The 24908-nt window shown below is 31.7% G+C and overlaps 1 protein-coding gene and 1 long non-coding RNA gene across 3 annotated transcripts in view; one reads left to right on the top strand and one right to left on the bottom strand.

The window, feature by feature from the left end:
- The window catches only part of SEL1L (SEL1L adaptor subunit of ERAD E3 ubiquitin ligase), a 63124-nt gene that overhangs the window by 9893 nt on the left and 28323 nt on the right, over positions 1–24908 (bottom strand). The window contains exons 7-17 of one of the 2 annotated variants that reach the window (XM_051977461.1): positions 24115–24168; positions 23967–24026; positions 20798–20879; positions 18966–19120; positions 17478–17534; positions 14191–14259; positions 12300–12377; positions 9558–9620; positions 3193–3280; positions 2753–2901; positions 1084–1249 (exon numbers count right to left, since the gene is read on the bottom strand). In XM_051977461.1, the coding sequence (XP_051833421.1) occupies positions 1084–1249; positions 2753–2901; positions 3193–3280; positions 9558–9620; positions 12300–12377; positions 14191–14259; positions 17478–17534; positions 18966–19120; positions 20798–20879; positions 23967–24026; positions 24115–24168 (1021 nt within the window). Of the gene's footprint in view, positions 1–1083; positions 1250–2752; positions 2902–3192; positions 3281–7675; positions 8053–9557; positions 9621–12299; positions 12378–14190; positions 14260–17477; positions 17535–18965; positions 19121–20797; positions 20880–23966; positions 24027–24114; positions 24169–24908 lie in introns of those variants that run through there. The other variant, XM_051977462.1, reaches the window with a different exon arrangement.
- Positions 292–24908, top strand: LOC127549437 (uncharacterized). The gene is made up of 3 exons (XR_007950605.1): positions 292–703; positions 17440–17541; positions 24810–24908. It is a non-coding gene; the product is annotated as an uncharacterized LOC127549437 (long non-coding RNA).

The following is a 24908-nucleotide window of genomic DNA, read 5'->3' as shown; positions in this document are numbered from 1 at the left end:
TTGTGTGTATGTGTGTGTGTGTGTGTGTGTGTGAGATTTCTGTATGAGCTTCTGTTTTCTTTTAATAAATTTATGTAGTGTTAAAGACATCCAAAAGATTTTCTACCAATATTTATATTACTTGATTACTTGAGCAATTAAAATGCTTAATTATTTTATGTCTAGTTTCAAGTCTGATTTGTCAAGTACAATTACAAAAAATTATTACATCTTTAAAAAAGACTCTGGTCAAAGTGACATCATAATCAAAATTCCATTTTTAGAATGACTATTTAATCCAATTCAATGAGCATCAACTAAGCATCTACAATGTACTAGGGACTGAGGGAATAAAGAAAAAAAAAGGAAACAAAAAAGTCCTTGACCTTAAGGAACTTATTCTGCTAGGAGAAAGAATTTAAAATATAGGCTTCTAAGTCTTAATTATAAGCTTAGCAACATCATCCTTCTGTGCATGATATCTATTGGCTTCAGATACTCTATATTTAACTAGTATGGCTTTGACCACTGAAGTGGTAGAGATAACTCCTAATAATGTTTCAGGGAAAAAAACTTCGGTGTGATGAAAATGATCAGAAATATATTTAGTCAGTTAAAAAGTACATGTGAAATTAGGATGCAAAACAGATCGGCATTTCAAACCTTCTCCAGACCCAGTGATGAAAGGATTCTGCTTCTTATCACATTTTAACTTGTATGTCTGGTAAGTACATGGCTTGTACAATTACTATGGTTATTAGATTTGCTGGAGTCAATAAAATCATAATCTGTATCAATTTTATCTCCTATATGTAATGCCATATATGCTCTGGATGCATACAGGGGTTTTCCATCTTTAAAAGAAGAGCTAGTTTTTTATTTTCCCAAAGGTCTGAGCTTTCCCAGGACAAAGATTATGGGCCTATGATAAAAAGTTCAGTGACTATGGGGGTTAGAAGGAGGACTATAAGAGTAAAGAGGGCTAAAGAGTGTCAAGAACAATTGGCTTGGAAAAACAATGAAGATTTCCTCAAAGAAAAAGTTCTTTCTGACTTCTAACTTTTTAATTATGTGTGAACTGCTACGTTTTAAGCCCTTACTTACTCTGATCCAGAATGAAAGCTGCGTTGCTTTGGGCCACTTCATAGCCTTGTTCTGCCAATAGGAGATACTGGACCACAGCAGCATTGGAGTCACCATCTTTATAACTGTTGTAGGCAGACATGAGCCTCTCAGACCAACGGCCTCTTTCACAAACATTTTTAAATAACTGATGAAAGAGAAAAGAAATAAATGGAAGGGGAGATAAGCTTCTCCAGAAAAAAGTCTAGATACACAATACAATACAATACAATATACATTTAAAGAAACTCTTGAAATTAAACCTGAGGATATTCTTTGGATATTTTGTCAAATTCATTTAGTGTACACAAAGTTTCATATATAACATTTGATATATAAGCAAATCACTTAAGCTTGTGGTGGGCTAAGAAACCCTAAGTTACAGAGAAGGTGCTGACTTACACTGGTAAGAGAGGGTTTCCTTACCTAGAAATTCTAGATATCAATGAAACCACAGGTATTATCTCTCTTTATCAACTCACTTTGTAATTCCAGGCATTATGGAAAACACTTTCAAATTACTTTGAAACCTGAATCTAAACATATACTACTTGTTTTGATGCCCAGTTTTATATGTTATCCTCCCCTCAGGAAAGAATGTCAAGAAATATTCTGTAATTATGTAACTATCATAGGAAGTCTTCTTATAAAAATGCCAATAAAACCTTTATAAAAATCTATTGATTTGCTCAGAATTTATCATTTTCAGATGCATAGCTATTATATCATAAAGGAAGTCATTTATGTGAGGTAAAGATGAGATGCCAACAAAGAGAGGTATGTGATATATATAGGTTGGAAGTCAGGAGGAATTTATGTCAAATTCTATTTGGATATACCACTGTATGTGCAATACTGAGGAAATCACTTTATCTCTCAATACCCTAGGCAATTCTTTTAGACTTCAAGTAGCAGAACAGATACTGACCTACACTGGCAAAGGGAACATTAGCAATTGGAACTCCCTATAGTAATGAAATCACAGTTCTGATCCTAAAGAAAGTTGGGAGAAGTGAGGACACATGGATTAAACTTATATAAAGATATTCTAGTCATGTAGAAATTTGAAGAACTTTTAACAATCATAGCTGTCTAAATAATGAAAAGGTACTTTTATGGAGCAGTGAGTTCCTTATTATTACAAGTAATCAAAAAGTTGAAAGACTATTTGTCAGAAATGAGTGGAAGAAGTCTATTTGTCAGGTAGGAGAAAGGACTAAGAGATCTTTAGGGTCCCTTATAAGGCTAAAAAGAAAGTATGTATAATTCATAGCACTGTGCTTATTGTCCCTTCTTTGTACTAGTCTCACCCTCTTCCATATTATAATTATGTGTGTACATATCTTTCCCCCCAAGGAATTGTAAGCAGGATGCTTTGTGTCTAGCTTTGTATTCTTAGTATCCAGCCCAATGTTTGGCACATTGTTGCTGATAAGAAATGGTAAGCAGTCTTGGCAAATGTGTGACTCATATCTTAGCACAGGCATTTTAAAGTTACTAAGCCTTTAAAGAGCCACATGCTTATCAAAGTTATATATGTTCATTCATGGTCCATTTGCACTCTAGTGATCATACCTGCAAAAAGAGGAGGTAAATTCCCTGCTTTACAAATCATCTTTACATATACAAAATGGTGGGAAAGAAAACTTACCTCCACTGCAGTATGGCATGATCTCATAACTCCAGTGCCTGTGGCATGCATCTGGGCCAGATTATAAAAAGCCAAGATATGCCCTCCTTGAGATGCTAAATTGAAATATTTCAAAGCTTGTTTATAATCTCTCTTGACTCCAATGCCATCTGCAAGAAAATGGCATCCAATGTCATTAATACTGGACTAATATCAGCTCTATTTTAAGAGTGCAGAGAGCTTGTATGAATTATTAAAGTAGGATAAAAATCTTATTGGAGAAGAGCACTTGCTTAGGTAAGAAGTTAGACAAATTAACACTCATAACTTACAAAGACAAACACACATTCCAAAGATTGCATTATGTTACAGTAAATCACTAGAACTGATTTGATAGTACATAATCATAGTGCCATCTAGTGGAAAAATCAAATTTATTACTATAGTATTACACTACTTACTGTAATACATAGAGCCCAACTGAAGTTGTCCATCTACCCATCCTTGTTCAGCAGCTTTCTGAAAGTACTTCAATGCCAGATCATAATTCTGTAGAAAGATGAGTTAAGTGATGTGACATTTTAAGAGGATAACAAATAATCAGGTCAGTTATTCATGAAGAAAGGAAAAAACAACAATAGCTATCTCACATTCTATAAGAACAAGTAAGGACTATATATTTGTTACTTTTAGTAAGAGGCAGAAAGAATAACATAACATCTTTATTTCCCCTGTGTTAGATAAGTATTAAAAAATACCTACCCTTCAAGGGCTAAAAAGTTTTAGCCTAAAATTACATCTCTGCATTAATGGAAACTTAAGGTTCAGATACTGCTTCACAACAATTATGTGAGATAAATAAAGTTTTGCTAAATTTTACTCATTTTACAGTTGAAAAATAGAGCCACTGAAAGGATTACATGATTTGTCCAGTATCACATTGCTCAAAAAGAGGAATAAAATCCAGAAATCATACTGCTAAACCCAAACCCAGTTCTCTGTCGTCTATCTTGTTTCTCTCTATATTAGATCTTTGAATAGAAATATATAGATAGGCTACTGGGCCTTAATTTAAGAAAATAGTTTTAACTTTTTTTTTTATTATACACAATACTGTAACATATGGGTAACTCTGCTCTTTAATTTGTCCAGTAAGTAAAAAAGAGACTACTCCTTGCTACTATTTTCTTAAACTATGAAGCTGATAAAATATTATAGAGGGTTACTGGAAGAATTAACTGTACATAAACACAATACAACTTTCAAATGAATACTTCTAAATGTTAATTTTAGTTTTTCAGAAATGGTCAAGAAGGAATAAGAAATTATTTTAAACTACTTTTTTTAGTTTTAGTTTATGGAATATTTGAAAGTTAATATGAGAAACCTAGATTTAGAAGCTTGAATTTCAAACAAAAATTAAGAGTTTTTTCCATGGGTTTTCAGAGTTCAAAAATACTAGTAGTATTTTTAAGACTAGTAACATAAGAACCCATTTTTAAATCAAAGGTGATAGGACATTTCATTTATTTGTTAGAGACTTGAATTAAAATGTATAAAACTGCTAATCTTCATGGATTTTTGAAATGAAATGAAATTTTTGAGATGTGGTTAGTCTTATGAAAATCAGTGTTTTGAGTTTAGTAAGAGAAGCTAGGAGACATTCTGCAAATACCCTCCCATACTCCACTTTCTCTCAACTTGTAACAAGAAGCAATACATTATTGAACTGGTAAAAACAAGTTTTTAAAAAAAATTCTTAAATTTAATTTAATTTTTAATTCTCTTTTGAAAGAGCTTGATACAGAATGAAAAAAATAAAGGAGAATATATAAAGTTGAGCTACTTGAAGGTATAAAAAGTTGAGTCAATGCGTCTTAGTAACTAAGTAATGAAGTTTAGAATTTTCAAAAGAAAAAGATAAAAGTGGTAACAGAGAATTGATATAGTAAGTTACACACTGAAGAAAGCAAGGTTTCCCAAGAAAAAGCAAAGTCTTTCAGGGTACCAAAATCTCATATATTCATAACTTTTTGCAATATAATAATTCAACATTCTAGAAGTACAACATAATTAAGAAGATATAGGACCAAGATTCCACAGTAGGTTTCATTTTTGGGTTATTTGGATATTAAGTAAGTGGACAAGGGCCATCTAAAAAAACCCCAAAATATTGACTTCAAGGAACTTATATTCTATTAATGAGAAAAGACATATAATCAGATAGGTATAACACAAAGAAGGCAGTGTTGGGATCAACATCGTAGGACATTATTGGACAAATGCCTTGTAGGAAGATTCAGAGAAGGAAAGAACTAACAATTGAGGAAGATTAGGGAAAGCTTTATGGAGGAAGTGGTTTCTGAGCTATGTACTGAAAGGAGAACAAGATTAAAGCAGTGATAAAGAAATGGCTTTGTACAAACAAATTGAAGTAGGAGATAACATTTGTGGAATAGTAGTAGGGCATGTTATTTAGAATGTGTGAAGTAATAAGACAAGTCTTAAAATGGAGGTTGAAGCCACTCTGTTTTGGGTCTTAAAACAACGGAGAGTGATAGGAACTAATGTAATTGTTGCAATGTTCACGGGAAGTCACTGAGGTTCTTTGCATTCTTTCCTGAAGATCCAGTATTCTGAAAATCAAAGACCTAGAAGGGTCTAAATCTAAGAGGGAGATAAGCACCCAGATCAAAGAACCACCTCATCCAAGAGTGAAGCAAGGAGTACAAACTGGCACTATAATGAGTTGTAATTCAAGAACTAAGGCTGGAAAGAAGAAGATATCAACAAGTATCACAAATAATTGTGAATCCAGAAATATTTTAAATCAGAAGGAGATAGTAATCCCATAACAACTTCAAGTCCTCCTCCTCCATTAATATCTTGCAAAATAAAGTAAGAGGGAAAAAAAATCAAACAAGAGCTCTGAAGTAAAGAGATAGAAGGAAATAAAATAGCTTACAACAAAATATTGTAAACTTGACCTAAGAAATGAACTCTGAGAAAATCAGAATGGACTAAACAAACATCAACTGACTCCACCAGGTGCAAGATAATCAAACAACAGAAAACAAAAAATAAAACGTAAGGTATTTCATATGAAAAATAATTAATTTGGAAAAAAAGATCAGAGAGAACTTTAAGAATCACTGTACATTCTGAAAACAATGATTAAAAAAGGCTTGATATTATATTTCAAGGAATCAAAACCAAACCAAAACAAACATACTCCTACCACACCAAAACTGCCCAGTTACTTAGAACCAGAGGGCAATGTGCAGATAAAAAGAATTCACTGTTGAACTCTTGAAAGCCAGTCCAAATATGCCATCTGCATTCAGAGAGAGAACTATCAAGACTGAATGAGGATTGAAGTATATACTACTTTCATTTTTTAATTTTATTTGGTTTGCTTTTTCTTTTTCTTGGTTTTTTTCCTTTTGTTTTGATTTTTCTATCACAATATGACAATTATGGAAATATATTTAAAATGATTATACATGTATAATCTATGCCAGAGTCTTGGGGAGGGAAAAATTAATTTTCTATTATGATTTAAAAGTATTCTGAAGAAGAATAAAAGTATTCAATCTATCAAAAGGATTCATGATACCAAAGAGATTAAGAATCCTTGAAGAATAATGAAAAATCAAGGCCTGAATGTCTTCAAAGAAAAAAGAGGATTGGAGCAGAGGAATGAAACAACTGGTTCTTTTTTGAGGGTGTGCAAGGGGGAAAGAAGAGAGGTAAAGGGAATACCTTAATGTAGAAAGGAGGAAGAAGGGGTAGAACTTGCTATTTCTCATAACTGGATTATGTTCAGAAAATATACAAATGTGGGGAAAGGGACAAGGTAGTAAGATGAATCTTACTCTTATTTAAGATAAACGAGAACTAAACACACACACACACACACACACACACACACACACACACAGAATTCAGGACAGAAACATAGCTAACTCAGCAAGAAAACAAGTAGAGATACATTTTTGGACATGGCCACTATGGATTTTACTTGTTCAGCTATTTCTTTCTGGTTTTAAACGAATGGATACCCCAAAAAAGAAGAGAACCATTTAAAAATATATAGAAGAGAATAGAAGGAAATTCAGAAAGAAGCAAAAAGGACAGTTTTGAAAGTAACATATTGAATTTATTATATAATTTTAAAAATTATTTTTTTAATTAGAGATGTAGTTTCATATAAAATTCTCTTTTGGGGAGGTAATCTGTTGCATACCTATAAATGATTTTTGGGGGGGTTTTAAGTCCAGGAAAAACTAAAAAAGAGAAATGGAAATTAAAAAAACCCTAATGTTTTACCTCACATAATATGAATTGGCAAAGCTAACATAAGGCAGAGCTTTGATGTCAGGTATTTTTATGTAATGTCCGTGGACATTAAAAGTGTAAAGTGTTGCAATTGTTCAGGATTACAATTTGAATTATGCAAGGAAAATAACTAAGTTGTCTACAATCTCTGATCCAGCAATTCTATTATTATGCACGTATCTTAAGGAAGTTAAAGACAGATTCAAGTACTCATTATATACAAAAAATATTCATAACAGCACTTTTTATAGTAGCAAAAAACTAAAGACAAAGTGGTTACCAATAGTTTGAGGAATGATTGAAAAAATTAGGGTATGTGAAATATAATATTATGCAATAGGAAAAGACAAATATAAGTATTTAGGGAACTATGGGAAGATTTACATAAACTAATGTAGAATGAAATAAGCAGAGCCAAACAACTAAAAAAAAGTAATGAAAGATCATTAAAAGGAAGTCAAATTCCCTCACAGTATAAGAGTGCTAGGGCAGAATATTATATATAAATATACACACAGATATGGTCGCTATATTGAATGCTTTAAATTATTTTATTTAAATTCACTTCTTTTTATTTTTATTAGGTTAATTTTATTTATGAAGATGAGTTTCAATTTGGGATATACATATATGAAATGACTATGATATTAAAACAAAAAACGACAAATTTTTTAGAAAGTTTAAAAGGAAAAAAATTCACAAATCATTTTTATTTATTTATTTTTTTGGAGAATCTTAGTCCAATAATGACATTTTCTTTCTTTCTTTTTTGGGCTACAATTGTGAAATAGTACTGCTGAAATGAGCCAACAATTTACTTTTGACCTTTTCAATTAACTTGGTTGGCCTGCTTTAGGATAACTGACCAGGCCTCCATTAACATGCCCTTTGATTTGTTTGTACAGTATTTTAGAAAGGGCCTTACTATTTGGGGCCTTGAATACAGCGATTCTGGAGAGCCTCTTACCAGGGATGACTTGACACTAAGGAAAGAAAAAGACAATAAAGAAGAAGGGGAATATTGAAGTTATGAAGGAAGAGATGAAGACTTTCAATCTGTGTTGACAAAATTAATAATGAGGCTATTGATAGGGAATGCCACACTCGCATTTTACTTCTTTTTCATTTGAGCTGTCTATTGCAGTTATTCTTTTCAATACTATGTTCTAATACCCTCATTCACAAGCTTCTTTCATGACTGGGTGATTGTGATATCAAACTAATAAATATCTGCAGCCAGACACTATTCCCTCCAATATATCTTGCACTTATTATTTTAATACTACTCTTATTATGTCATTCTCCTGATTAAAAACTTTCAATGGCTCCTCAAATTAAGTAAAAAATCCTATCAAATTAAGTAAAAAATCCATTGCATGGTTCTACTGTGATGTTTTGCCACTGTGGATAAAAGTGACTACTTGCCTTCTATAACCTCACTATTGTTATACTCATAAGACACTACTCTCCCTTTCATCGCTCAAATTGGTATTTATTTTTTGTCTCCTAAGTTGCAAAAGTTAAAAGGGCAAAGCCAGAGCACCTAGTTCAATCTCTTAATTTTAGTGATAAGGAAACTGAAGTTTTTGGAGGTGATATCCTAAGTTCCACTTCTATTAAGCACAACTCAAGGTTTTCTGCCTTAAAATCCAGTGCTCCTTCTACTACACCACATTGTTCAGAACCCATTAGGGAGTATAACAGCTGTTCATGGGCTAAGAAAGCCTATTCTATTCCTTTAAATTCCTAGTGAGTTATTTGTGAGTTATTATTTGTGAGTTACCACTATCCCCCAATTCCATCTACTTTCAGGCCACGATAACATCCTCACCTTACCATGGCCATACAGAAATTGCTTATTAATTAAGATGTTTCTTTTTGGATATCTTGTTCACTTTTTGAACTTGGGCTCTTTTTAGGTCATTGCTGGAGCATATGTGGGAAAATGAGACCTCTCCACCTTACAAAATATCATTAATTTTATCTATTCCAGTCTTCTGCATTCTATAGTCATGGAGCAGTTTTAAAAATTGAAATGGAAGTGTTTTCAAATATTTAGCATAGTGCTTTCATACACAATAAGTGTCTGAAAGATTTGTTTGATATAATAACTACTCAGGGAACAACAAACAGAGAAGTTTGATTGAACACAATTCCCAGAGAAATATATGTTGGAAAGAAAAATAGGATCTAGATTTTGGAGGGTTATAAATCAACCCATACTAAGGAGTTAGTCTCTATATAAGGGAAAAGGGAGCCAGTGAAGTTCTTGAGACAGGATGTGCTATATCGATTTGATTATTATTAAAACAAGAGGGGAAAAAACAACTAAACAATTAATTCCTGAGTGATAATAAAAAGGCTCAGTTCTGACTGATAATAATAAATACTTCCTTTCCTCAGGAAAACTAAGCAAGATCTAAGGAATAACTAATCAACTTTATGAGTTAATTTTTAAATTGGCAGAAATGGTAGAATGATTACTTACCACTGGAACTCCCCTCCCATACAAATAAGCCATTCCAAGTCCACTCTGTCCAACTGGGTTGCCCTGAAAGACATCAAGATAAAGGATAGTTAAAAAATACAAAATAAAATCCATTTCAAACAGAATGCAAACCATCAATTAGATGTTAAGGGACCAAAAATGAGATGATATATGTATACAGCTATATTAAATTAGAATAATTAATTAAATTAATTAAAATTAGCATATAAAATATATTTTCTTTGCAAGGATTAATATAATATTTTTAATGTCTATTTTTTAAATTAAAGCTTTTCATTTACAAAACATATGCATGGGTAATTTTTCAACATTGACCCTTGCAAAACCTGTTCCAAATTTTTCCCTTTTTCTCCCTACCCCCTTCCCTTGATGGCAGGTAGGTCCAATACATGTTAAATATGTTAAAATATATGTTAAATCCAATATATGTACACATATTTATATAGTTATCTTGCTGCACAAGAAAAATTGGATCTACAAAGAAAAAACACCTGAGAAGGAAAACAAAATGCAAGCAAACATCAACAGAAAGTGTGACAATGCTATATTGTAGTTCACACTCAGTTTCCACAACCTCTCTGTGGGTGTATATGGTTGTCTTCATTACTGAATAATTGGAACTGGTTTGAATCACCTCATTGATTGTTGAAAAGAATCATAAAGAACTAATATAATATTGAAAAGGAAATTTTCAACAACTTTTCTGTAAAGAAATAGAATGGTAACTGTTTTTAGTTACTTTTCTTAAGGATATTTTGTTCCATGTTCCCTCTATGACTAAACTGAAATTGCTACTGTTCTTTGGGTCTATTATATCCTATATAAAACCTGAATTCTCAAAAATTTTTTTCTGTTTGAGAGGATGTGAATAACTTTTTCCTTAGCACCTCTCAGTCATGGGTAAATTGTAACAAAGTTTCAGTGATTTTTACTAGGACAATGTTACTAACAGAGGTCAGGGGATAAAACTAGAAAAAAAATAAGAAAAAAAGTCTATGATTATTTTGTTCCCCAAAGGACAATGAACAGTTATCAATCAATCAAAAAGCATTTATCTAGGTGCCAGGCACTCTGCTTAATGCTAGGAATATTAAGACAAAAATGAAACTCTATTTTTAAAGATTAAGTGAATGTGTCTGTGTATGTATATGTACATACATACATGTATTTGGATATGGATATATATATATACACACACACACACACACACACACACACACACACACACACACATAATATCTAGTACAAATGGGTATATATAAATGAATGCAAAATAAATATAAATTAATTGAGTATGGAATAGAGTAAGGTAATAGCAGTTGGATGGGCTTCATGCAGACGGCTATCCTTAAATTTAGGGATTATAATCAATCATTCAACAAATACTTATTAAACACATATTACATGATAGGTATTCTGTTAGACGCTATAATTACAAAGAATAAAATAATTCCTTTTCACAAGGAATCTATGTTATAGCAAGAAAAAAACATGTACACCTGTATACATACTAAATATAAGAAGACAGAAAAGTACTAGTAATTAGGAAAGGATCAGGAAAGACTGAATTCATAACATTTTTTAGGTCATGGAGCTCTTTGACAGTCTGGTGAAACCTATGGATCCTTTTCTCAGGACAATGTTTTTTGATGCATAAAATAAGATATATAGGGTTACAAAGGAAGCCAATAGCAAATAAAAATTGAATTTCTTTTTATACAATTCATGAAGCTTCTTAAGTTTATCTATAGATTTTCCTATGAAGAGCTTTAAAGGTCAAATGGAGTCTATACCTGGTATTAAAGGTTATAAGATGTTGAAGTGATGAGAAACTGCATTCTAGATATAGAAATGAGTTTTGTGTATGAGTAGGATGGCCAGTTTGGCAAGATCAAAGAATGCATGACAAGGTCTAACAAAACTAGAAAGGTAGGTTGGGAACAGATTATGAAGGGATTTAAATCCCCAACAAATGAGTTTTATGTTCATTTTTGAGGATAATAAGAAACCTGTAAAGTTTATTGCTGGAGGATATGTGACTTTTTATGTTCTTTAAAAAAAAAAAAAAAAAAAAAAAAAAAAACCAACATTCTAGTAAAAAGAACACTAAAGGCCAATTCCAATAGACTTGAGATGGAAAATATCATGCACATCCAGAGAGAGAACTTTGGAGACTTGTTTGTTTCTTTCCTCTGTTTTTTCCCTTTTGGTCTGAGTTTTCTTGCATAACATGGCAAATATGGAAATAAAAAGATACATTTATTTAACTTATAATAGATTGCTTACTGTCTTGAAGAAAGGGAAGGTAAGGAAGGAAGGGAAAAAATTTTGAGACACAAAAGTCTTACAAAAATGAATGATGTAAATTATTTTTACATGGATTTGGAAAAATAAAATACTACTGAGAAAAAAAGAAAGCCTAAGATAATATTAAAGTCAACATAATTTATAAATTTCAAACTCATGGGGTAAGTATTTTAGTATTACATTAAATCTTACAAATAGAATACTTGATTATAACAAAGTCTCTCAATGAAATAAAAAGAGGAATTCATTATACAAGTTCAGGGTGTTAGTCTGTTTTCTCAAAATATCTTATTTTTAAATTTTTTTGGGGGAATAATTTTCCTTTGCCAATTCAAATAATTCACTTAAAAGAAACTGGAAATAAATCCACATAGTTAATAAATTTTGTCACATACTTGGTGCTGGTTGTCTTACCATATCAGCAGCTTTCTTGAAGTAATGTAGAGCTGTCTCATTACTCTGTGGTACAATATCGCTTCCCTCTGAATACATCTGGGAAAGAAACACCAGTTCCAGGTAAGAATAATAATGTTCTACCAAAACACCTCTATATTTTCTTCTCATTTCTAATTCAATATTTCCATTTTCCTTATAAGATTTAAAAATAAAGTTCTATATCAAAGATTTTCCCCATGTAAAGCAACATTAAATGAATATATTTTTTAAAAAGTCAGACTGTCCCAATATTCAAATATATTTTATCTCCTTTAAATGAACCACTCTAATAAAGTACATATAATTTTGTTCCTAGAAGAGTCCCAGACTAAATCATTTTTCATCCATAATACAAAAGAAATCTTTTTCTTCTGATAACTTTAACTTATATGTATATATACTTAAATGTATATGTTAATTCAAAAGATCCCAAATAATAGATTGTTAAGAGTGCCTGTGTAACATAGGCAATAAAGAAAAAGAATAGCTAGAATATCCAAATACTGTTTTTATTTGGGTCAAGTGATATTATATAAACTAAAGAAAATGAAATTAACCTTTCAGAATAAAGAAATAACTAACAACCTAACACAACCTAACAATGGAAAGATTCAAAGGGATAACAAAAAATTTTCATTTTATATGACAGCAAAGAAATTTTATTGTAATAGTTGGAAATATTGTATTTTACTATCATGAAGACCAAATTACTTCTGGTCATTTCGTACATATTTTATTTTCCTAACTAAACCAAATAGCCTTTGAAATATCCCATGTAAACTTTTTTTTTTTTATTTTTGGCAAGGCAATTGGGATTAAGTGACTTACCTAGAGTCACACGGCTAATAAGTGTTAAGTGTCTGAGGCTGGATTTGAACTCAGGTCCTCCTGATTTCAGAACCAATACTCTATCTCCATCTACCTTCCCCAGTAAGCTTGTTTTAATTAGTTATATTAATAATCCATGGTTAGCACATTGTTGATACAGTATCAACACTTAAAAGGCTGAAATATGATCACAAGATTATGCCAAGATATAGGGAATTCATTAAAACATACATTTTCCTACTACTGTGTAAAACAACTGTGGATTAATAACTGTGTAATAGCTATCATACCAGAAAAATTGTGGCAAATACTAATTACTGGTTCTCACCATGGAAGGGTGGCTCTAATAAACATAAAAGTTTTAGCTTATTGATAAGAAATATAAAATGCAAAAAGTAAAACTTCTCAAAACCAATGTAGCAAATTAGTTATATAACATACAGAAGTAAAGGTATCTAATAATCTACTATTTGATAAATACAAACACTCCAGCTATTATAGGTACTCGCTATCTAACAAAAACTGCTGGGAAAACCAGACAGCATTATGGAAGAAATTAGATTTTAACTAATCTGTCTCACATCTTATTAAAAAATAAGCTTCAAACTAGCATATGGGCTAGATATAGAAAATCATATTGTAAGCAAATTAGAAAAATCTGGAAACAATTATCTACCAAATCTATGGATAGACCAAACAAGACAGAGAGGATCATAAAAGATAAAATTTGACTATATAAAATTAAAAAGGTTTTGCACATCTGTTAAAATTAAGACTAAAAGAGAAACAACTGGGAAAAAATTCTTTACAACTGAATAAAAGGGGAAATGAAACTTCTGAAAAGAATTATGTACATTTTAGTTTAAATACTTTTTAAAAAATGTCAGCATGGTTCTTTCTACTTAGAATACAACATGATGATCTTTAAAGGAAGATTTATTTTTTATTTTATTTTTGGCAAAGCATGAAACAGTCAGCACAACATAGCTGATAAACACACAATCATATTTTATGCTTAAAATATTTTAAAACTGTACAGTACCTTTCCCAAGAAGGCCATGGCATGTGAATTGCCAGCATTGGCTGCTAAATTGAAGTAGTCAAAAGCTCTCTACGAGGAAATAATTTAAGAAATGGTTAGTCCTTTTTATTCTATATAGCTTTCCATCAAAATAATTTTCTTATAAGCACTGAAATATGTTGCAATGGTTTGAAAAAAGGATAAACCAATTTATCCAACAAGATTATAAAATGATAATCCATTTAATCTTGAAGCAGTTTGTTTTGTCAGAAAGTCAACAGGGCCACAATATCAATACAAGTTACTTTGTGTTTACAAACGCAAAGAAATTTGATATATGATTTAAGCTTAACAGACTTGAATACTTCTTTGGATATGTTATAGGAAAAAAAACTCCCACAGATTAAGAAGGAAGGCATCTAAAATTTGTTCAATTTACTTTGGCTGTAAATGAGATTAAGCAAATGTGTGTGTGCATGTGTACATGCAGAAACAAATTTCAAGTTTGCTTAAAAATCTAAAGAAGAAAAAAATCCTTCTTCTTGGAAGATTCTTAAAATTACATTGAATTAATATGCTTTATGAGTCCCTTCTCTTCCTTATTTCCTTAAGGACATCTTAAGAGATTTTTGCAAATATACCAAAATTGTTTGTTGTAGCATGCAGAATCAGAAGTATAAAATTAAAAAATTGTATACTAAACTCTCTTAACTGGAATTCTATCCTATGATTCCAAGGCATGCACTATGGATTCTCTGAATCACAGAAAAACAAAATTATATATTCTCATTCTTTATAAATCTTTGTATAGGATATTGAGCAACTGTGTATGACAAAATTATTTAATTAAAGCACCTACTGCTTAATTAGATCAGATAAAAAGTATGGCTGACTTATGTACTTTTATAATTAAAAGGTTTTCTTTCCATCTGACTTACTTCCTATTTACTCTTTCCTTATTCTAGAAACTATTTTCTAATAGGAATCCCAAGTTATACATATTTCTTGCCACTTAACTAAAAATGTCCAAGCCTACAATATTTTGAACAACACTGTACTAAATACTAAACATAAAGAACTGAATTTATTTTCTTATGTAGTGAATTTCTGACCAAAGAGATGCAGTGACTTTGTATTTTTATTCTCTGGCTTCCTCAGTGTCTGATTAGATCTTGATATTAATTTTAATCTATTGTTTTAAGTACTACATGGTAATATTAATTTGAAAGAAAAGGTGAGTTGGCCATCGAAAATGGGACATAACAGATGGAGAGCTCAAGTGTTTCATTGGTTTTCTAAAGATATCTTTTAAAAATCACATAAAGAAGGTCTGAATAAATAAAACTTTTATGGAGGATTTATGAGAAGACATGGCTAAGAACCAGACAGAATGAGAAATAGTGGAAATGTGATATGTATTAGAAGAAGCAGAAAAGAGAACCAAATGGCCAAGGAATAACTAGGAACTATCTGAAAATAAGCTGCAAGGAGATGCATGATCATATTTTCTTCTTATGGATCAGTTTCTGGTTGCAGCTTTCATCTGCATTAAGACAAAGCAATAATTTTCTAATTGCTAATGAAAGGCATCTGAGAAGACTAAGTCAATACTACTTTAAAAGAAGGCATTGGTTGCTGAGATGTTTTGCGATTACTCTGTTGACCTTATGTAAACAAGAGAGCAATGTTGCAGAAACAGTAAATTTGATTTTAGCAAAGCATGTGACAGTCTCTGAGGCTATATCACTGTGGACAATATAAAGAAATATAGGATGGATCTGGAAGATACTGCAGTTGGATTGAAGAATCAGATTCCCCAGGGGTAATAACATGCATGGATCAATGTCAGTTTGGATGGTGTCTAGTAGAAAGCTCCAGAGATTTTATTTGTCCTGTGCAATTTGACATTTTAAACGGCATTTTTATGAATACCTTGGATGAATGCATGAAGGATAAAAATATATCTGTATTAAATTAAAGTAAATTAAATTAAAGTAAAATTAAAGTAAAAGTGATAACTATCACAACAGGCAATACAGTGTAAAAAAAAAAATACCTGGGTGGACTAAAATGATGGACCAATTTTTACTAAATTGGATATAAATGATATGATAAGTGTTAGCCAAAAAAATTAATGTTATTCTTAGCTGTATAATAAGTGGTATAGTTTGGAACAAGGAAAATGATAGATAGCCTTATTAAATTCAACTCTGGTCAGACCATTTCTGGAGTACTATGTTTAGTTGAGAAATGACACCTATAACTTTGGGCATGTCCAGAAGTAACTAAAATATTGAGGGGACTAAATACTGTGTCACATTAGAATTGGTTAAAGGAATTGGGAGTGTGTAGCAAAGAGAAGATATAAAACCATATATTTTGAGCTACAAGGGACGTTAGAAGCCCTCCAGTTTAGCTTTCATCTTATGCATGCGGAGTGGAGAAATAACTTGTCCATGGTCAAATAGGTAATAACTGGCAAGACTAGATCCTCTGACTTCAGGTCTGGAATTCTTTCCACTGAGACAAGCACAATAGCAATAATTAATGAGCTGTTATGTGAGAAAGTCTAAAAATTGGCATATGGGCTCAAGGAGACAGATCTAAGAGCAATGGGTAGAAGCTGCAAAGAGGCAGCTTTTAGCTCTATGTAATTTAAAAAAGCTCAAAACAAACGAAAAAAACTTCCTGTCCAAAAATAGAAGGAACTTTTGTAGAAAATGGTATCTTTCTCCTTATAAGAGGTTTTTAAGCTGACATTAGATGATTATTTGACAGCAATGCTATGGAGGGAATTTTAAGTTAGATAAAAGCTGGAAAGGTTTTAGATGGATAGTGCATTGGGCCTAAAGTCAGGAGGACCTGAGTTCAAATCTAGCTTCAGATACTTACTAGCTATATAACCTTGGGTAAGTCACTTAACTCTGTTTATCTTATTCTCCTCATCTGTAAAATGAGCTGGAGGAGGACATGGCAAATAACTCTAGTATTTTTGCCAAGAAAATCCAAAATGGAGACATAGAAAATTTGACATGACTGAAACTCAGCAATTTTTAAAAAAATATTTTGTGATATCACAATTCAATCTAAATTTTTTAAAATAAAAATATTTTATTTTTATTTTCAGTTCCACAATCATTCCCTCCCTGAACTCCTTTCCTTTATCCATTGAAAGGGAAAGAAATTATATATATATATAAACAGTATTTTAAAATAATTCTTTGGACTCTATTTTTACAGCTTTTTATTCCATACTTTCTTCTTTCCCAGATCTGGCAAAATATAAAGCACAAAAAAGGTTAAATTACCTGATGGTTTTGTTCTACTCCTCGCCCTCCATGCAAATGTAGCTGTCCTAGACCAACCTGAAATGTAAGAAAAATCAATATAAACTGGACTAATTGAGAAACTATGGGCATTAGATCTGAAGTAAGGAGAAACTTGGGATTCAAATCTATCTTCTGATACTTACTAGTTTTGTGACTGTTGGGCTCTCTAAAATTCAGTTTCATCATTTGTAAAATGGGTACAATAATACTATAGTTTGTACAACTCGGGATAGTAGTAAAGATTAAAAAAAAACCCCACATACGTAAAATGTCATGTAAATCTCAAATCTTTTTTTTTTTTTTTGACATTTAAAAATGTTGACTTCCAAATTTTCTTCCTTCCTGATACTTCCCCCATCTATTGAGAAGGTAGGCAATATGATGCCCATTATACATGTAAAGTCATGCAAAAAATATTCATTTCAGTCATATTGCCAAAAAAAAAAAAAAAAAGAGAGAGAGAGAGAGAGAGCGAGAGAGAGAAAAAGAAAGTGAAAAAATATTTCATTTTACACTTGATTCATTAATTCTCTCTCTGGAGATGGACAGTATTTTTCATCATCATGAGTTCTTTGGAACTGTCTTGGATCACTGATCATAGTAGCTAAGTTTTTCACATTGATTATCATTATAATAATGCTGTTACTGAATACAATGTTCTCCAGGGAAACCTTAAATTGGATGCTACAAAAACATTTTAACATTATTGTTATAATGTTATTGGAACACACAATTAGACCAATAAAGAAATTATTCAAAAAAGGTTCTTTTATACACAAATAAACAAAAACTTAGACTTTTAGAATTCTTACAAGAAATGTTACTATTTTGTCTTAGCCTAGAAAGTGATGAAATAATCAGATAAAATGAATAATGGATTATAGTTTTTGTGTTCTGTGAACTAGAAATTAAATTTATAATTACTGACATTTTATATGTAAAATTAACTTTTGTCAGTTTCAAAATTAGATAAATTTCTTCTAATTGAGAGATAACAGTCATTAAACATTATAAAACAGAATTAAAGTAAAGAGTTATTGAAAAATTATGACTGGCAGTGAAGCTTCCTTTTTGTTTACTTCTGTTATAAATATATTAAAATAAGAATCTAAACAGCACCAGTTTATATTCTATATAATCTAAATTAAAAACAAAGTTCATCATTTCAGGAGCTTAAAATCTAAGGTCAATAATGGTTCTAGAATGTCCCTTACTCATAAAAAATTGTGTAATCATAAATGACAAATTCTTCTAGTCAATGTTGGATGCTATTTTTTCTATCATTACTAAATCCTGGTCTTTGAAGCATTCTATTACCTATCATCTTTATGATCTCCCTTTTCAGAAGATAGCCAATGACAAATAAGTACTTTTTTCCAGATGCTAATTTTCACACAGCAAGTCAAATCAAACTGGTTAAAATATAATATACGCATATCTTATCCTACCCACGAGGGATAAATTTACCTGTGCTTGTACATCACCCTTTTCAGCCAGGAACTGGTAATACTGAATCAAATCTTCTTCTAGCATTCCACTGGCCATTCCTGGATTCTCTACTTCATCAGGCAGACGAATTCTTTGTACTACTGTGCCTCCTGTCAGTGAGATATCACTAGCAACTGAAAACAAGAGGGAACAACATTAACATACCACATAGAAACACAATGTCCCATGTAGAAATATCGGCAATGCAAATTACCAAATGTTTGTATGAGCTTATTCACAATTAAAGGAATTTTTCACAATCATGGTTAATAAGCAGACAAACGAGTTATATTAAAAGATCATATTTAACTTATATCAGACTGATATCTTGAGAAGGAGGGAAGCAGAAAAACCTGGAACACAAAAGATTAAGGATTTCTCTTTTTTTCCCCAAATTATAATCTAGAAAGCAGAAGTCAAGAGAGGAAAAACTAAGTAGTCTATAATATACTACTTTCCCATGAAAAGAGACAGTAAAAGTAGAATTAGAATGCCTTGATGATCTTAAGTTGGTTGGTATATATGAATTATTTAATGAAAGAACTGATAAATGCAATTTCTTAACCATTATCAGTGACCTCTGATGAAGGATGGCAAATGGAAGAAGTGCTATAAGACTTGAGGAGAGTAGATGTCTTAATTTTTTTAAATTGGGTGAGGAAAAGAGTGGTACCCTGATAAAATTCCAGAATACAAAAAGAGGTTGTAAGCAATTGGAAGGGAAAGCAGTGGGCCAGGCACAATGATGCATGCTTGTAGTGTCAATATCTGGGATGGTTGAGGCTGGTGGATCCAAAGAGTTTGGGAATTGAGTTGTAGTAGGGCTAAAAGTCTATGAATTCTGACACCAATATGATGAAAGCCCTTCAGCCTTAGAAAACTACAATCTGCCTGAGGAGTGGACTGACCTAAGTTGGAAAAATACAGCAAATTAAAGCTTCTATATCTTTTCTTATTGGGAACTTGACACTGTATTTCCACCCTGGGGTAGTATAAAATAGGAGAAGTTTGACTAGAGTCTGTGTCATATCTTATTGTTTCAGTGGATTGCAGATGCAATGAATAAACACCATGATAAGGCAGTTAAAAAAGCACTGAATTCTAATAACTAGGAAGTAAACGGTACAATTGTAATATGTCTTGATCAGACTACATCGTGAAAACTGTATCCAATATTGATACCATGTTTTAGAAAGGACATGAATAAACTAGAGATATCTTAAGAGGACGAAAGAAAAAACTTGGGACTATGGGGGAGGGAATATGAAAACAATTTTTAAATATGTGAAGGGGCTATCTTGTACAAGAAGAATTGAATTACACTTTCTCTTTAGCACAAGGAACATTGGTTAGAAGTTGCAGAGCAGAAGATTCTGGCTTAATATGGGAGAACTTCCTGACAATGATTAGTGTTTTCCTCAAGTGGAATGGGCTGCTCTGGCAATTAGCTAATCCTTGTTCACTAGAATTTTTGAAGAGGCCAGATGATCACTTGTCAAGGACTTTATAGCAAGGATTCTTATTCAGAAAAGAACTGAACTAGATTCAGTTCAATTCTAAGATTTTATGATTGTCTAAAGATTATTCTAGTGAAGGTTATAATACAATCAAGTATAAAGATTTCAAAAAACAGAGGTAAAGTGCTTTGGAAATCTTAAAGCTCAATATATATGTTTTAATGCATGTAATAATTAATGTATTAATTATATATTAATATATTATATATGTTAGCTATTCTTAATTAACCATCCTCATACAAATCTTATTGATAAATTCTGAAATTAACAAAGGAAGACAGAAAAGCTACATACCATGATTGGCTACAAGACGATAGTGAGTGAGTGCAGATTCACAGCTCTGTAGGACTCCAATCCCAGCCCAATACCGGTAACCCTAAAATAGAATCAGAAAAGTACTGGCAGTCAATTATGTAAAACAAGGGCAGTATTTACAATTTACAGAATCAGTAATTAAATCACCATGAAAAACTTTTTTGCTGTTATTTCATCCATGTGAAATACCTCACTAATTCTAAAACATTTTATGAAACAATTTCAATTATTTGAATGCTAAAATAGAACAGGGATATGTTGGTAAATGTTTTAACAATCAGCCTTCTGGAAATATAAAAAATGTTCAGGACAAATAAGAATAACCTGCATTTATAACACTTGCTAGTTTCTGAAGAGTAAATGTTCATCTAAAAACGTAACTGGCTTCAGAAACACCAATAGAAATGAAAATCCATGCATTAATGATCATACATTTTGCTCCAGAAGAAAGTCATACTATGAACTTATTTGTTCATATTTTAGACACTTTTTAAAAAGAGAAAAAAAAAAGATTAACTGTCTTCTCAAACCACAGCAGATTTAAAATAATAAATAAAAAGGCTGGAGTAGGTATATATCAGAAAGTATGATGACTACTGGAGGGAAACACACCAATAGAAACAGTAAAGACAATTAGATACAAAAAAATCATCAAGAAAAAATTATTAAAAGGATATAACTCAAAAGTAAAACAATTTGGGGATACTGAGTGTAGTCAAATTGCCTTATACCTGTGAAGAATTACTCATATTACAATGTATTATATATCAGCACATTAATTTCTAAATAGTTATAATGGTTTAAAAACAGCTGTTTAAAAGAGTACTCTAAATATCTGGGAAACATTTACAATGCCTTATTCTGTGAAAAAATTTCAGATAAATGAGGTATGACTGTAAATTAAATAGGGCTATAAGAATGAACTAATTTTAGAATTATTCACTCTGGAGGGAAAAAAATCAGAATTGTTTCAGCTCAGTTCAGTAAGCATTTATTAAGTACCTACTATGTGCTAGGCACTGTGCTAAACGCTGACAATATAGAAACAAAAACCAAAACTACCCTTATCCTCCATAACTTTAGGTTTTTATAAGGGTATTCAATGTGTACATGGAAAGTTGAATACTAAATAACAAAATAATTTTTGGAGGGAGGCACAAGCAACTGGTGGTAGGACTATCCCCCTCCTACCTTCCAAGAAGTGGTACTTGATTCAAGTTTTAAAGGAAACTAGGAATTCTAAAAGAAAACCATTTGCATGGGGTCAGCCTATGCAAATTCATGGAGATGAGGGATGGAATATCAGTTTAGGGACCAGTAAGTAAGCCAGCTAGGTTGAAATATAAAGTACATTTAAGAATAATATACAATAAGCTTGAAAAGATAAGCAGAAAACAGTTCATTAATTCTTCAAATGCTAAACAGGAGCTTCTAATTTATCCTAGTATTAAGAGGGAATCACTAGTTTCTTGCACCATTCTTGGAGAATGACATGGTCAGCAGTGTATAAGTCAATATCAATTTGGCTGCTATATGGAAGATAGCTTGGATTGGGGTGGGGGAAGAGGAGGACGGACCTGGAGGAGGAATAAGGGAGAGACAAATTAGGCAACTATTGCAAAAGAACAGGAGAGAGGAGATGCAGTCCCTAAGTAGAGTAGTGGCCATGTGAATAGAGAGAAGGGTGAACATGAGAGAGGTAGAACTAAAAATAGGAAAATGTATTGAATATGATGGGTCATTGAAATGGAAGAATTGAGAATGACTCCTAGATAATGGATGAGAGTAGTTGGAAAAATGGTGATCCTCCCAACAACAAAGTCAGGAAGAAGAATGGGATTTTAGGAAAAGAATAAGTTCTGTTTTGGACACAATCAGTTTGAGATTACGGGACATCCAGTTATGATTTTGGTGATTCATGATAGAGGTCCTGGAGAAAGACTTGGGCTAGATATGATGGAAATACTCAAATTTAGGGCTAGGATACTGATCCTGAAAACAAGACTGAGAAGGAGCAGGGAATTGGAAAAAGTAGTGTCATGAAAACCTAAGGAGAGGGGATCTAGGAGGAGAGATCATGGATCATAAATTTTTGAGCTGGAAGAGACTTTAGAGATTGAACTAGTCCAAATCCCTCATTTTATAAATCAAGATATAATAACCATAATGTCAAAAAGCTGTACAGAGGTAAAGGACAATGATTAAGAAAAGGCCATGAGATGAAACAGCTTATCAGACACTGCTTGTGTGATTTTGGGTAAATTACTTTACTCAATCTGAATCTCAGTTTTCCTCATTTGTAAAGTAAGATTAAAAGCAGATAATCTCTTAAGTTTCCTTCCAGCTCTGAAAGTATGTGATACATGATTTACTATTTTTAGTAAGAAGATTGATATTTAAATCCATTATATGCTCATTTTGCAAAAGGAAACAAAAAGCAGAGGTAGTATAATACCTGAAATGTACGTAAATACAATACAAGTCATTCTGACACCAAATAGAAGCAGCAGAAGTAAAGAGAGTCTGTGCTACGTAGCTCTTTCAGATAAGCCATAACAAAGACACAATCTTATAAACCAAAATGTAAAGTTTGTGATAACTTCACAAGATAATGATCTGATTAGTACTCTGCTCAATTTTTGTCCAAATATAGATTTTCAGGGGGCATTAAAAATGATTCCCCCCCTCCTCCCACCCCATATTTAATGGATCCATATAACACAGTGGAAAGAATGCTGATTCTGGGAGTCAGGAAGATTGAAATTTGATATATACTTATATGATACTAAGCAAGTCATTTAACCTCTACCAGTCTCATCTTGTTCAGTTGTAAAATAAGAATAATAAAGTGCCTGTCTTCTAGGGTAGTTCTGAGAATCAAATGAGATAACATTTAAAGCACTATATAGATGTTAGCTCTTACTATTACAGCTATTAAGATTTGTGAACTATGTCAATCATCATCTACTTAAGGGAACAATATGCCACAAAAACATAAAATAGTTTGATGGATTTTGATCTAAAATACTTAATGCAAGCAAATGTAACACAGAATGTTACATATAATAGCCTTCCTCCACTGCTATGTAATCTTATTAAGAAGTTCCATTTGAGTAACATGAATATTTTCTTCCAAAATATTACTTACCAAAATCATGTGAGCGATTAGATTACCCCCAAGAGCTCCAAAAGTATAATAAACCAGAGCCTACAAGAAAGCAGAAAATGCTTAAATGAACACTGACACAACTTTATCAAATTCAAATGAAAGCAAAATGAAACTCTATAAATATTACCTTTGCCTGACTGGAGTTGACACTAAGTCCAGAGGCATAGAGAAAGCCAAGAGCCTGGAATCAAATAAATGATACAAATAAGATTTGTTTCTCTGCAAAAGATGTTCAAAATTAAACTTAAAATTAAATTATCTTTACTCATTTTGGATTATGTAAAAGACTTCTCTAGTTTTCAGCCCAAGATATAATATGGCAAAAAAAAAAAAAAAAAAAAAAGAAGGAAAAGAAAGGGTTTCATTCCCTAGTGCTCCACCTAAGGATGGATATGCTGATATATGAATTGTATCTCATTTTTCATTTTTGAGATCACATTGTAAAAACAAAGAAAGATAAAAATAAATTACCAATATCCAACCCCTGAAACTGGGTAAAGCATAAATCCTCAGGCACACACTATGATTAGAATATGTAAATGCACAAAAAATTGTTCATATTTAAAATGACTACATATTAAAACCCAAAATACATAGGATAAACTATAGTTTGATTAAGTAAATTCTCAAAAGTATTAATGCTATTTTTATCTTCTTGATAAGACTTACTAAAAGATTGTTAGTATTTTACTTTTAAGTAAATTCAATAGTTTAATAACAACAACGATTTTAATGTACAATCATAATTCTAGGTCCTTTGAAATTGAAGATGTGGTGATGGACTTCCTGTTAAAGACACCTTTGTTTCCTTCCTTTCTGCAGACTTAAATAAGAACCTCAACAACACTAACAGACTAAGTTGTGGCGCAAAACTGTTTTAACTGACTACAGCACTACTGTCAACAAACAGAAAAACTTAAC

The sequence above is a fragment of the Antechinus flavipes genome, chromosome 2 (genome assembly GCF_016432865.1).
Source record: "Antechinus flavipes isolate AdamAnt ecotype Samford, QLD, Australia chromosome 2, AdamAnt_v2, whole genome shotgun sequence".
Taxonomy (NCBI): domain Eukaryota; kingdom Metazoa; phylum Chordata; class Mammalia; order Dasyuromorphia; family Dasyuridae; genus Antechinus; species Antechinus flavipes.
The sequence above is the reverse complement of the archived record's forward strand: the minus strand, read 5'-3'. Positions and strand labels throughout refer to the sequence as shown.